The following is a 15,188-nucleotide window of genomic DNA, read 5'->3' as shown; positions in this document are numbered from 1 at the left end:
CCCTCGTCCAGGACCCCCACCCCACCCCACCACACACACACACATACACACACACACACAGACACACACACACACAGACACACACACACACCCCGCCAAACCAGGCTGGGCAAGCCTCCTCCTGCTCCCACTTCCCTGGCCTGTGCCAGGGGTGTCCTGTGTCACCACACCCAGGACACCACATGGCAGTCGTCTGTTTCTTCACCTGTCCTCTCCATCCACGATGGGAGGCTCCTTGATGGTGGGACCTGCTGTGATGCCCCCACAGAAGGAACACAACAAGTACGTGTCCATCAGACCGCACTGATCTCAAATCCAGTCTCGTCATAACCTCGTTCTGTCCTTCTCCCGAAAGGGAAACTAGGGCTGTGGAAACCCACGGAGAGGATATCAACTGCGCGCAGTGGCTTTCGCACAGGGTGTAACGGATCCTGTACGTCACACTGTCACAGAGTGTCCTCAAAACAAACAGAATTCTTAAAGCTCTGATAAGAAATCATGAAAGAAGGGGAGTCTGGGTGACTCCGTCGGTTAAGCGTCTGACTTCGGCTCAGGTCATGATCTCACCACCTGTGAGTTCGAGCCCCGCGTCGGGCTCTGTGCTGACAGCTCGGAGCCCGGAGCCTGCTTCCGATTCTGTGTCTCCCCCTCTCTCTGCCCCTCCCCCACTTGTGCTCTGTCTCTGTCTCTCTCAAAAATAAACATTAAAAAAGTTTTTAAAAATAAAAAAATGCAATCGTGAAAGAAAACACAGGATGGCAGGGAGGCATGGTGACCACCTCGGAGTGGCAAAGAAGGTGGAGAGACCCCTACTTTGGCAAGATCTCGCTGGCTGTGCCGCTCTTGGTAACGTCCTCAGGCCGTCACGGCCACGGGCTTGGTCAAGAGCACCACAGCTGCCACCAACACGCCTAGTAACTGTGTATTTTGCACGTGACGCCTCCTCAGGTCGCTGCCAGGTTTGCCCATCTGGACGTGGTTAGCCACTCAAGGAAGAAAGGCGGCTGCCACAAAGGGAATGTTCTGGAAGGAAAAACACCTGCTAACGTCCAGTGTGAGCAGGCAGCAGCCTGGATTGCGAGGGGGAGGACAGGAGGATACGAGAGCGGCCTGTAGGACAACGCATGATCTTCAGACGGGCAACGTTTACAACTGTGGAGGAGAAAGAGCACCGAGGGAAGGGCTCACACGCAATTTCCGCTCATCAGGGGCTGAGATAAATGACTCCTCCGTTTCCACACGACACTAAGATAGGAGACATTCTGCTGGTTCATAAAAGGGATTTTGTAAATAACATTTCAATTGTTCCTAGGGGCAAAACGTAGACACACAGCACGAAAGAAGAATTTCTAAAATCAAAAGAGAATGCATGATGAATGGCATGTATTTGGAATGCATTCATGGGGGGGGGGGGGCCAGGATGGTTGGGAGCTCACGTCTCAAGGGACGTTGGGAAGCACAGAGCAATAAAGGAATCACGCAGGACCGGCCCGACTCAGCGAGGCTTACTTCACGGAGCCTCAGAGAAGTCACCACCCTTCCGGGCCCTCGCTTCTTAAAAATAAGGATCCCAGCGCCCACCCTGCAGGGCTCCCAGAGCACGGGGAGTGAGGAGTGGAAAGGTGTTAGCATCGTGTCCGGGCGCAGCAGGCACGGGAGGAGTGGGAGCTATTATCCCACGGCCAGGGCTACATCCAGGACAGAATGCTTCGGACATCAGGGTGCAGTCAGGTACCCTGAATGCGATGTGGGAAGAATTAATGTAGCGTTTCAGTTGTGATCCGAGATACCTGAGGCAGAGTTAATTAGGCCTGAATACAGGAGCAACATTTAAAGTGGTAAATGTGAATTACTTGCTGGTGAGCACAGAACAAAGCCGACAAGGACTACGTTTTCCATTAAAATCTCACAGCACTCCCCTTGCACTGAGATGGAAATCAGCCATGCATACATACAATGGGTCTATTGTGAATTTAACTCCAAATCACGACTCCTTATCTTCTTGAGAACAGGCCACCAGCCTCTGGGCACTTGCTCCTTGCTGCTGTCCTCGGGGCAGGAGAAGATCAGTTTACGAGGTAAAAAAGGAGTCATTTTTACTTTAATTTTTTTTAACGTTTATGCATTTTTCAGAGACAGAGAGAGACAGAGCATGAGCAGGGGAGGGGCGGAGAGAGAGGGAGACACAGAATCGGAAACAGGCTCCAGGCTCCGAGCCATCAGCCCAGAGCCTGACGCGGGGCTCGAACTCACGAACCGTGAGATCATGCCTGAAGCTGAAGTCAGGTGGTCAACCACCTGAGCCACCCAGGTGCCCCCCAATTTTTTTTTAACAATAAATTTTTGAGAGACAGAGACAGAGCCACAAGCTGGGGAGGGGCAGAGACAGAGGGAGACACAGAATCCCAAGCAGGCTCCAGGCTCTGAGCTGTCAGCACAGAGCCTGATGCGGGGCTCGAACCCACCAACCGTGAGATCATGACCTGAGCCGAAGCCGGACGCTCAACCGACTGAGACACCCAGGCACCCCAGAAAAGCGTCACATTTAAAACACGAATTTCTTCTGCTTATTACTCTAAAGAACACTTAGAAACCAACTAAACGTATAAAGAAGAAAAAAAGGTCACAGTCCCACCACTCAGGGAACAAAAAGTCCGTGAAAACACTTGGTTATACTTCTTTCCAGTCTTTTTGCGTAGATTTTGTCTATTAACTTGAATTTTACAGTGTATACAGTTTTCTATCTTGCTTGTGACTCTTAATGTAATGCACAGGTGCTTTCCCTGTTGCTACCAGTAACGTGAACGTTTTTAACGAGGACCCAGTGTTCGATCATACAGTGCTGCAGTTTTCGGCCCCTGTAGCTTGCACTCCCTCTGCTCCTTTTTGTAAAAATTTTTTTGTTTTTAACATTTATTCATCTTTGAGAGACAGAGCGTGAGTGGGGGAGGAGCAGAGAGAGCGGGAGACACAATCTGAAGCAGGCTCCAGGCTCTGAGCTGTGTCAGCACAGAGCCTGATGCGGGGCTCGAACCCACGGACCGCGAGATCATGACCTGAACCGAAGTCGGTCGCTTAACGACTGAGCCACCTGGGCGCCCCTCCCTCTGCTCCTTTCTATCCAAGTATTCTCCAATATGCATGGTGTTGCAATGAACTCTTTTATTCATAAAGCACATTTCTGTCTTTATACTCACAACAGCAATCAATATACATGGGGGTCTTCTTAACCGCATTGTTAGGTAGCAGGGAAAACTATTTGATTCTCTTCTCCCCAGTACAGGGTAACCCAAGCTCAGCAAAATTAAAACATACCAAATCTCCGCATCTGAAGGTCAATCTGACATAAGCAGGGCCACCTTTGTGGGCTGAGGTTGTCTGTAGGTAAGAAGCGTGACAGGGCAACCTGTTCTCAATACTTAAAAAAAAACCCAAAGGCAAAAGAAAACACGAATAACAACGTCTGGGGGGCTTCGGTGGAGACTTGGTAACTCCTAAGCTCCAGGACGGCATCACTGGTTAAAAATCCCCGGCACCAGGAGAATGTTGCCAGGGAAAAGCGGTGTGAGTCACAGCTCCCTCCTATGTAAACTCTGTGTCCACAGGCCCAGCATCTGATGGCTTGGCCACAATCTCCCCCCTGTCTCAGGAAGCCACGAACTTGATCTGTTAGTGAATTATTTTCCCGAGACGGCAGTTCTCATTGTTACGCGAGTGAAGTCATACGAAGAAGAATAAAATATCTTCGAACAAAGTGAAGTGGTACCATGGAAAGGGATTTACAGCCTCACGGGCAACCCTGGGGCTACTGTATAGACTCTGAGGTCTGCCCATCGGGGTGACTGTGGCACAGACACGGCACACACTTCCTTCGAGCTGAGCCGTGCTGAGCACTTTGAAAGCTCACTGCCTACCAGCGTGGCCTGTTTCTTGCTGCACCGCCATTCCTGTCGCTGGGCCAACAGCACGAAGTTAGGTGCCCAAAGCTCAGAACACTGAACCCTAAGGTTCAGAAAACTGACCTTGGGGGGGAAACATCACTTAATACTTAAAAGTTAGAATGCCTTGAGTCCTGTCTGCTTCGAGCCTGTAGGAGGACAGCAAGCCAAAATAATGTGAAGTGGCCTTTTACACACAGAGGAGGTTTGTGTCAAATCCGTCTGGTCTGAAAGATCCCCCAACTGAACCATGGCTACTGAGGGTCAGCTACCCAGCGGCAGGTGCACATGTACCAACACGGCTCTCTCCCGAAGGAAAGCAGCGACCCAGAGCCTCTGATGGGCCCACTTCTCCACCTCCCCAAGTCATGGCCTGTTCCATTTGGGGGATGCCACCCCACTCACCAGCTTTCTTATGACCTTTGTTCTATTTCTCGGCGTGACCCTCTGCCTTTATACCATGATTTACTTTTACTTATGAAAAAAAAAATTATATTAAAAAAAACACATCAGATCTCACTATGAAAAGAAACTATTCTCTTAGAGGAAGTTTCATAAAACTTTACTCTTAATCAAGAAAAGAAACAGGCAGGCCTCTTGCATTATTTTTTTTCCCTAATTTTTTAAAAAAAATAGATGTTTTGGAAGTCTGAAGTTTTATATAAAGCAACGACTTCAAATGTACCCTTTAGGGTATAGTAGTCATCAGATTTATTTTTGGAAAGCTGAGTAGGTCAAGAATACCTAAAATAACTTAGTTTCTATTTAAAATTCCCTAATGACTTTGTAACTTAGAAGGAGAAAAACAGTACTTAAAAAGATTATTCGAGGGGCGCCTGGGCGGCTCGGTTGGTTAAGTGTACGATTTCGGCTCAGGTCCCGATATCACAGCTCATGAGTTCGAGCCCCGTGTCGGGCTCTGTGCTGACAGCTTGGAGCCTGGAATCTGCTTCAGGTTCTGTGTCTCCCTCTCTCTCTGCTCCTCCCGTGCTCACACTCTGTCTCTTTGCCCCTCCCCAACTCACGATCTCTCTCTCTCTCTCTCAAACATAAATAAACATTAAAAAAAAAGATTCTTTGAGATGTATTCGTGTATGGTATCAGAGGGTAGCTACACTTGTGGTGAGCAGGGCGTAAGGTACAAATTGTACACCTGAAATTAACGTAACATTGTAACATCATGTAGCAACTATGCTCAGATACAAGAATTACAGAAAACATGTCAACGTTGTCCACAAGTATATCTCACATAGAGCTGGTGACGATTACCCTGAAGGAAGAAGAAGTACATTTTTTCCTACAGACATGGGAAAATGTAGCCAAGGACTTGAGAGAAAACTAGCATATGTGACATCAGACAGTACCCTCTCCTGACTCCAGGAAAAACATGGAAAGTGTGAAATAATTCGTTAAATCCGAGCAAACAAACAAACAAACAAACAAAGCTAATTTTAAAGGGACATTTACATAGCAGTGTGATCTGCAATGTTTTAAGTAAAGGAATCTGACAGCCAAGATGAATTCTGTTTTCTAAAGTTAGCCACAAGGAGCGGGGATCTGGTAAAAGATGAGCAAGGTCTATGGGTTGAAAGTGGACATCAGGCAACCGAGTACGATTAGCAGGAAACTTTTATGAGGCGTCGTACTTGCAAAATTTTAAGAGGAGGGTCACTACAAAGTCACTTTAAACACAAATAGTGCTTTCTTATATTTCACTCACGGGCGTCACAGGGAAATGAAATGATTTAAATTTGCCAGAAACCAGGGGCGCCTGGGCTCAGTCGGTTAAGCATCCGACTTTGGCTCAGGTCATGATCTCGTGTGGTTCGTGGGTTCAAGCCCCACGTCAGACTCTGTGCTGACAGCTCAGAGCCTGGAGCCTGCTTTACATTCTGTGTCTCCCTCTCTCTCTGCGCCTCCCCCGCTTGTGTTGGCGCTCTCTCTCTCTCTCTCTCTCTCTCTCTCAAAAATAAACATTAAAAAAATGTTTTAGGGGCGCCTGGGTGGCTCAGTCGGTTAAGCGTCCGAATTCGGCTCAGGTCATCATCTTGCGGTTCATGGGTTTGAGCCCTGCATTGGGCTCTGTGCTGACAGCTCAGAGCCTGAAGCCTGCTTTGGATTCCATGTCTCCCTCTCTCTCTAACCCTCCCCTGCTTGTGCTCCGTCTCTCTGTCTCTCTCTGAAAACTAAATAAACATTAAAAAAGTTAAAAAAAAATAAATTTGCCAGAAACCCACGAGATACAGACTCTGTAGCTGGCTACGCTCTCCTGGACAGCAGAGCAGGACATTCAAAGGACACAGCAGGCTGTGCCCGGAAGGAGCTTCCTAGCTTGCGGGTTCTGAGCTCCTCAGGGAAGGGCCTGCCCCTTGGGGGCCCCCAGTCCTGGGCAGAGCTTCGCTGTGGCGTAGGGTCATTAACTGGTGGCTGTGCCGAACAGAACGGCAGCACAGAAGCTGAGTACACGGAAAGAGAGGAGAGTTGTCAGAAAGTTTCCGGGTGGAACAGACTCCAAGGCGCCCAGAGGATCATGGGGGTGTCCTTGTGCTCAGCTCTGCCTTGCAAGATAAACCTGTGCTCCCAGCGGTGGCCCCTGGATGGCTCCCTCCTTGACCCCACAAGCATGTTCTGGCCACCTGCACATGTAACCACAGGCTAACGATTCCCTCATGTCAAGCCAAAGAGAACTAAATAAAGTTAAAGACCCCGTCCCGCCTCGTGTGATGGTTTGGGCAATGCTGAGAGCCGTTCCCTGATCTTCTGAGGTTGTCTGTCGCTGTTGAGGAGGGCCTGCATCCGCCAGGGCAGGCGTCCTCTGCGAGACCAAGTCTAGCGCTGCCCCCGAGCCTCTACGGCGCCCACCTTTGGTAGGTCCTTTCCTGTTCAGCACCGCCTGCTGTTCCTCCGTGATGTTCAGCCGCCGGACCACGTCGGCCAGCGCCGATTTGAGCAGCTGGATATCGTCTTCTTGCATCTGGACGCGCTGCTCCAGGGAGGCAATGCGGTCCGTCACCTCCATGCTACTCGCGGCGGAAGCGCTGTCATCTAAACCAAAGGAGAGGAACAAGTGACTCTCGAGTGCCCCCCGGAGGGATGGGACCGACGCGCACGCCCGGAGCGTGTTGCTGGGACACGGTACCATTCATATCCTGGAGGCCACTGCCCTCGTGCAGAAACCACGGGCCGTCTCGTGCGACACAGAACTACAGCGTCTCACTCTGCTCTAGTCTTTAGTGTGCTCGTGCTTTTCATTTCCTCTTAGCTGAGGTTTTATTTTTTATTTTTTTATTTTTTAAAAGTTTTTTTTTTTTTAACATTATTTATTATTGAGAGACAGAGAGAGACAGAGCACGAGCAGGGAAGGGGCCGAGAGACGGGGAGACCCAGAATCTGAAGCAGGCTCCAGGCTCCCAGCTGTCAGCACAGAGCCCGATGCTGATGCGGGGCTCGAACTCACAAACTGCGAGATCATGGCCTGGGCAGAAGTGGGACGCTTGACCAACTCAGCCACTCATGCGCCCCTCTTAGCTGAGGTTTTAAGCGCTATTGTATTATTCTAGACACGGGCCAATGCATGTTCTTTCCCGTGACATTTGGAGACCTCAGAGGTAGAGGAGGGACCAGCGTGCATCTCCCCTCACATGGCAGAAATCCACCCCCCACCCCCATCACCGTCTCGCTTTTGTTCTGACCATGCTAACTGAAGGGTTGGCCAGATAATCCCAAGACAACACTATCTCCTGAAACCAATGTTACACTATATGTTAACTAGAAGTTATTTTTTTTAATGTTTATTTTTGAGAGAGAGAGAGAGAGAGAGAGAGAGACGCAGAATCCAAAGCAGGCTCCAGGCCTCGAGCTGTCAGCACAGAGCTGGACGCGGGGCTCGAACCCACGAACTGTGAGATCGTGACCTGAGCCAAGGCTGGACGCTTAACCGACTGGGCCACCCAGGCGCCCCATCTAACTGGAATTTAAATAAAAATTTTGGGGAAAAAAAGGCTTGGGGCACCCCAGTACCTCAGTCAGTTAAGTGTCCAACTCTTGGTTTCGGCTCAGGTCACGATCCCATGGTTTTTTGAGTTCGAACCCCACATCAGGCTCTGTGCTGACAGCGGGGAACCTGGTTGGGATTCTCTCTCTCTCCGTCTCTTTCTGCCTCTCCCCTGCTCACATTCTCTCTCTCTCTCTCTCTCTCTCTCTCTCGTGATAAATAAATAAACTTAAAAATTATGACTTCGCTACACAGTTGAAGCGAAAACCATTGGCGTGATGTATTATCTTTCCCACATAAAATAGCCTTAACACAGCACTTCTCAGACACTGTGGCCTCAGGACTCCTTTACATTAGCAACACTTACTGGGGACCACAAATAACTTTTGTTTGTGTGAATTGTGTCTATCAGTATCTGCTGTGCTGAAAATTAAAACAGCATTTTATAAATATGTAAGCATGACTTAGCTACAAAGAACAAAAGTATCACATATTAAGTAGCCCGTTTTTATGGAACAACTGCTATATTTTTAAAAACGAAAATAATTTTGTGAAAGGATTGACATCTTTGACTGTTTAAAAATTTTCTTTCATGGCTGACTTACTAGCGAAGAACCAGATTTGTTTATGTATCCAGTCTGCTGTGATATGTTATTTTGGTTGAAGTATATAAAGAACATTTGGCCTCACACTGACACGCAGTAGGGAAAGGAAGAAGTATTTTAATAGCCTCTTCAGATACTTACGGATAATCTTTGTTATTCGATGAAAACATGATAGACGGTAACGTTATAAAAGTTAGCTGCGATGCGGAATCTAAGACCACATAAATAAGATTTTTTACTTCGTTAAAATAACGGAAGAAAACAAAACAAGGCTACACCATCTATCAGTCATGCCTGTTAAGGGCCGACTAGTCTGACAAAGTAACATGATCTGTCTGCTAAGCACCCCGTGACCTCGACGGCAATCCCAGCCTCTTGTACGGAGCTGTTAATCGCCAGTTCCTTACCAAGGCCTCCCGTGTCCCATAAGGTCTCCTGGCCTCTGCAAACCCATTTCACATCGTCCCTTCTTTCCCTCCATGCCTCAGTCACACTGACCACTCTCTCTTTCGTATCTGCTGTTGCCTTTGCTTGAAACATTTCTTAACAAGCTTTTTTTGCTTGTTCTGTTTTCTGTTCTTAGGTGTCGGCTCAAACAGAGCTCTTCAGAGAACCTTCCTAACAATCTTACCTAAGGCTGGTGCTCCGATCACGTCAACCTTATTTACTTCTTTCATAGCATTACTGTGCTCTTGTTTGATTATCTTCTACGTCCCAACTATAAAACGTAAGTACCACAGAGTTGCGCCTGTTTTCAGGTAGGACAGACCCCTTGTGGACAGCACCTTCCTGCAGAAGGTAATTTTAAGCCTGGAAATTACACAAAAAGCAACTACTTGAAGGTACTGGAGAGGAGACACAGGTATATAAACTCTGGTGGGGAGTTTACACTCACTTGGAAAAATATACAAGAAACTCCTTTCCATGGCTTTTTAGCCAGAGTTAAGTGGTACTCGCGGTGGGGTTAAGGGTACACGTGGGAAACCCCCACAGCCATTTTGTGCTAAGAAAGCCAAAACGTGAAGTCCAAAAACTGTGACCACTGAAGAGAGTGGGGAAATCCCAGAAGGGAAGAAGCCAGAGCGGGGGGATTCCCAAACTCTGTCTATCCCGTCTCTGGCTGACCTGCGGATCACACCCGCATAGAACAGAGTCAAGTGTTACAGCTAAGAGCAGAAGATCAGAACTGAGATCGGAGGCACTGCCCAAGAAGCAGTTAGCAGTTCAAGCCCAGCCAAGAAAAGCAGCTGCTAAGACAAAGGAAAGAACACTTCTTAGAGGAAAATCATGGAATACAAAATCCCCACAACTTAAGATTCATAATGTCCAGGATATAATCCAAAATTACTCAACATACTTAAGAATCAACAAGCGGAACACATTCTCAAGAGAAAAGAAAATAAATGGAGTCCAACTCCAGGATGAACAAAATATTGGAACTAACAGATACGGAAAATGAGGTTATTTCCAGTGAATGAAAATTTCAGTGGAGAAGTGGGAATTACTGGCAGAGAAACAGAAACAATATAAAAATGAACCAAATGGAAATTTCAGAACTGAAGAACACATTTTCGGAAGTCAAGAGTTCACCGAACGCGTGCAGCTGCATGGACGTGATGGAGGAAAGACACGTAAACCTGAGGATGGGCCAAGAGGAAGTATCCAGGGTAAAGAACACAGAGATAAGAATTGGGGGGAAAATTAACCAAGTCCCTTGGGGATTTGTTAGATGACCTCAACCAGTCCAATGTACATTAAGTTGGAACAGAAGAAGAAAGAGGACAAGGCAGAAAAAAAATCTGAAATATAAAGGCCTCCCCCCCGCCAATCCTAAATTTGATGAAGGACAGAAACAGAAAACAACAAAATGTTTAACAAATTCCAAGCAAAATAAACACAAAGAAACCCACCTCAAGGCATATCGTAATCAAACTGCTGAAAACTAGATTAAGGGCACATACTGAAAGCAGCAAGAGCAAACTGACATGGTCTATACTGGGCAAGGACCATGGATGGAGACTAGAAGAGAATGCAACATCTCTAAAGTACGGAATGAAAAAATCCAATCCGGAATTCTATATCCAGCAAAAGTAGCCTCTAACAGTGAAGGTTTAAAAAAAAAAAAAGCATTTTCAGATAAATGGAAACTGAAAGAATTCATTGCCAGCAGATCTATGTTATAAGAAGTCCCACAGCACGTTCTTCAGGGTAAAGGGAGATTATAGAAGATGGAAACTCAGATACTCAAGAAAGAATGAAAATCACTGGAAGTGATAAATATCTGAATGAGTTCAAGACTTTTTTTTCTTTTTGCAGTTTCCTGTTAATGTTCTTAAAAACCTTTAAATTTTTAAAGATGAAAATCATAGGGGCACCTGGGTGGCTCAGTTGGTTAAGCTTCCGACTTCGACTCAGGTCATGATCTCACGATTCGTGAGTTCGAGCCCCGCATTGGGCTCTGTGCTGACAGCTCAGAACCTGGAGCCTGCTTCGGCTTCTGTGTCTCCGTCTCTCTCTGCCCCTCCCCTGCTCATGCCCTGTCTCTGTCTCAACTATAAATAAAAACATTAAAAAAAATTTAAAAAAAAAAAGATGAAAATTGTTAACACTGGTAAGATTTATAGGTGCGTACATGTAATACATATAACTACCATAACACAAAGGATGGGGAAGATATGGATCTATAAGATTTTAATATTTTATATGAGATTTTAATATTTTACACAAGATTTTAATATTATACACTATTAACTGAAGAGACCTGTGAAAAGTTAAAGATGTATATTGTAATCCCCAGGGAACTACTAAAGAATAATGCAAATAAGTATAGGTGAAAAAAAACAACAAAAATATTACATTGAAATTCTATATTCAAATAATCCAAAAGGAGAGAAAAGAAGGAAAGAGGAACAAAAAGTAGACAAATAGGAGAAAAAAAGTAAAATGATAAACCCAAACCTAACATAGCAATAGTTACACTGGTGTTACATTAATGCACTAATTTCTTTAAACACATCAATTAAAAGTCTGAGAATGTCAGGAAAAAAAAAAACCAATACCCAACTATAGGCTGCCTACAAGATACATACTTTAAATACAAAGACACAGACAGGCTGAAAATAAATGAATAAAGAAAAGGACATAGCATGCAAACAATAAGCATAAGAAAGCTAGAGTGGAAATATTAATAATCAGATAACATAGATGCCAAATAAAATGTATTACCAGAGATAAAGAGGACCATTTCATAATGAAAACAGGATCAATTTATCAGAAAGACAATCACAATAACAGAGGTTTAAAATACACGAAGCAAAAATTGACAGAATGAAAGTGGGAAATAGACAATTCCACAATTATTCCTGAAGATTCCATCACTCCTCCTTCAGCAACTGATAGGACAATTAATTTTAAAAAAATCACTAAAGACATAGAAGTTTTGAACAGCATTATAAACCACTTTGACTTAATTGATATGTATAGAAAACTATACTCAACAATGGCAGTGCACACGATACATTCACCAGGACACATCAGGTTCTGGGCAAAAAAAGCAGACCGCAACAAACTTAAAGACTAGAAGAGCATGTTCTCTGACCACAGTGGCATTAAATTAGAAATCAAGAACAAGACCACACGGAAAACCCCTACTATTTGTAAATTAAACAAGATACTTCTAAATAATCATTAAGTCAAAGACAACATCACAGGACAACTTAGAAAATATTTTTAATTAAACGATAGTGAAAATGTAACATTTCAAAATGTGTGGGACCCACAAGGACAAGCTAAAGCAGGTCCTTGAGGAAAATTAATAGCTTTAAGATCTCTTTGTTAGTAGAGGAGACAATCCTCAAATCAATGATTCTCAACTTTCACTAGTAACTAGAAAAAGAAGAGCAAATTAAAACAAAATCAAGCAAGGGGCACCTGGGTGGCTCAGTTGGTTGAGCATCTGACTTCGGCTCAGGTCATGATCTCACAGTCCATGAGTTCGAGCCCCACGTTGGGCTCTGTGCTGACAGCTCAGAGCCTGGAGCCTGCTTTGGATTCTGTGTCCCTCCCTCTCTCTGCCCTTCCCCCCTCATGCTCTGTCTTGCTCTGTCTCTCAAAAATAAATAAATGTTAGAAACGAAATCAAGCAAAAAGAAGAGAAAGAAGAAAAGAGATGAAGTCAGTGGGATAAAACATGGACAAAGAAAGAGATGAAGTCAGTGGGATAAAACATGGACAAAGAAAATCAAAGAAATCAGAAGCTGGCTGCTCTCTGAGAACATCGATCAAATGTAAGCTCCATAAAAGCAGAAATCTTTTCTGCTGGTCCACCGAGTTATTCTCCCAATATGTAACACAGGGTAGGAACTCAATAAATATTTGGAAAATGGATGAATAGATGGGTAAATGGGTATCTGGATTTCATCTGGGAAAACAGGAGCAACAGGGGTTGGCCTTGATGGATAAAAACATTTATGTAGAAAAGCAAGAAGAGCCACATTCCAGACAACGGAAACAATTGAAACAAAGACAAGGGAACTGAGAAGCATAAGAAGTACTCAGAGAATCGTGGCCTTTGAAATTGAAATCTACCATTTTGTAATTTCTGCTTAATGGATATCAATCTGTCATGCCCCTAAATTCAAGTTCTGTCGACGTTCTAAGTAACATAATAGTTTCATACACAAACATTTTTCAAGTGCGTCTATGGTACTTCTGAGACAGAATAGCAGGTATTAAATACTGGACATCCCAAAGAACTCGTCAAGCATTCACATACATGTAGAACTTAACAAATCCTATGAGGGAAACACTGTATAACTCTTTAAAAACACGTCACAGACCTCTCTCTCCCAAGAAATCAAACTTGAGGTAAGAATTGGCAAACCATCTTTTCTCACACTCCTTGCCTTCCAAGAACTACATATTCCATTCTCTATGCTCCTGAAGTAGGATTCATATTGTTTCCGTTGGGAATACTGGTGACTACGTCTTTTTTTTTCCTGTCTCTCCCAGTTGATGGAGACATAAAAAGAACTTTTTAAAACCCAACAGTCAGAAAACAATCCGATTAAAAAATAGGCAAAAGAGCTCATTGACATTTTGCTAAACTGCAAACAGGCACATGAAAAGATGTTCAGTGTCACCGGCCATTGGGGAAATGCAAATTCAAACCACAATGAGATAAGATATCACTACACACCCATTAGAATGGCCGAAATACAAACTACTGACCAAACAAGATGCAGCGAGAATATGGGGCACATGAAACCCTCTTACGATGCTGGTGGGCACATAAAATGGTACGCTTGCTCTGGAAAAATGGTTTTGCAGTTTCTTACAAAGTTAAATATACACATGGCGCATGACCCAGACTCACCAGAGCAACGAACACCCACATTCATAAAAAGCCTGTACACAAAAGTTGGAAGCGGTAAATACTGCAACCAACTCAAATGTCCTTCGACTGGTGACCGCATAAACCGTGCTACCTCCGTAGTGTAATAAAAAGGAAGCTAACTACTACTGATACAGTGGTTTGGGTGGATCTGGAGGGTATTACGCCGAGCGAAGGAAGCCAGTCTCCGAAGGTTATGTGCTGTGTTATTCCACTTATGCGATATTTTCCAAAAGACAAAGCTACAGTGAAGGAGAACAGATCGGGGGTTACCAAAAGTTGGGGTAAGGGCACAGCACTCCAGAGTTTTGGGGAATGACGGAAACCTTCCGCATCCTGACAGTGGTGGTGGGTTACACGGATCTATATTGTGTTAGGATACGTAGAACTGTCTCCAAAGAGCAGATTTGTTGAATGTTAACATAGAAAATAAAATAACTTTTGGGGAGTCCAAGGGAGATGTGGTCTACCCATTGGCTTTGTCAGTTAGGGGTTGCTATTTGGATTGTTGAGGCTGGTGGCTATTACGCCTTGAGATCTGAGCAAAGACATATTCCAATGAGAACACCTGCGGCTCGCTGGAAAGAGACCACCCCTAAGGTCTACACCGCTTCTTGCGAACAGACAGCAGTTCTGTGTGATTTCTCCTTTTGTCCCTTGACCTGGATGGGAAAGCAGGGAAGTCCCACTTCATCAGGGCAAGCCAAGTGGAAGGGAGAAGTTGGGGAGGGGGGGGTGTGGATATAAAGGTAGGTTAGCTCTGTCTGCCCCCTGAGAAGCAAGGCAAGAGCTGAATAAAATCTTTCAAAGGGAGGGCAAGCCCGGCTAGCAACTGTCGCACGGGGACTTTGGCCATGGCAGACCTAATCGGGAGGGTCTCCGGCCTCAGGAAGAAGGATCGGGTGACGCCATTCCAGAGCCAAAGTAGTGGTGGAGAGGACTTCCAGAAGAGGGATACACGCTAGTCACCAGGAGCGCGGACGCTGGAGTCAGGTCACAGGGGTTCAAATCCCAGCCCTGCCACTTCCCAGCTGTATGACACAGGGCAAGTTACTGTATCTCCATGTGCCTCAGTTTCCCCACTTGTAAGACAGGGACAACAACAGTTGTCTACCTCAGCAGGTTGCCATACTATTCAATTAGTTAATATATGTAGAGCTCTTAGAATGTATTTTTGCATATTGTAAATGCTTTGTAAATAAAAGCAGGCTACAATCAGCCTACAGTCATTATTGTTAATTATTATCACTGATAAAAAT

At 45.2% G+C, this 15,188-nt stretch overlaps 1 protein-coding gene across 3 annotated transcripts in view; it reads right to left on the bottom strand.

The window, feature by feature from the left end:
- Positions 1–15,188, bottom strand: part of EML1 (EMAP like 1) — a 183,966-nt gene that overhangs the window by 69,784 nt on the left and 98,994 nt on the right. For all 3 annotated transcript variants that reach the window (XM_042990514.1, XM_042990512.1, XM_042990513.1), the window contains exon 2: positions 6,801–6,983. In XM_042990514.1, the coding sequence (XP_042846448.1) occupies positions 6,801–6,983 (183 nt within the window). The remainder of the gene's footprint in view (positions 1–6,800; positions 6,984–15,188) is intronic.

Source organism: Panthera tigris, chromosome B3, assembly GCF_018350195.1.
Source record: "Panthera tigris isolate Pti1 chromosome B3, P.tigris_Pti1_mat1.1, whole genome shotgun sequence".
Lineage (NCBI taxonomy): Eukaryota > Metazoa > Chordata > Mammalia > Carnivora > Felidae > Panthera > Panthera tigris.
Note: the sequence above shows the minus strand (reverse complement) of the source record. Positions and strands in the feature narration are given on the sequence as shown.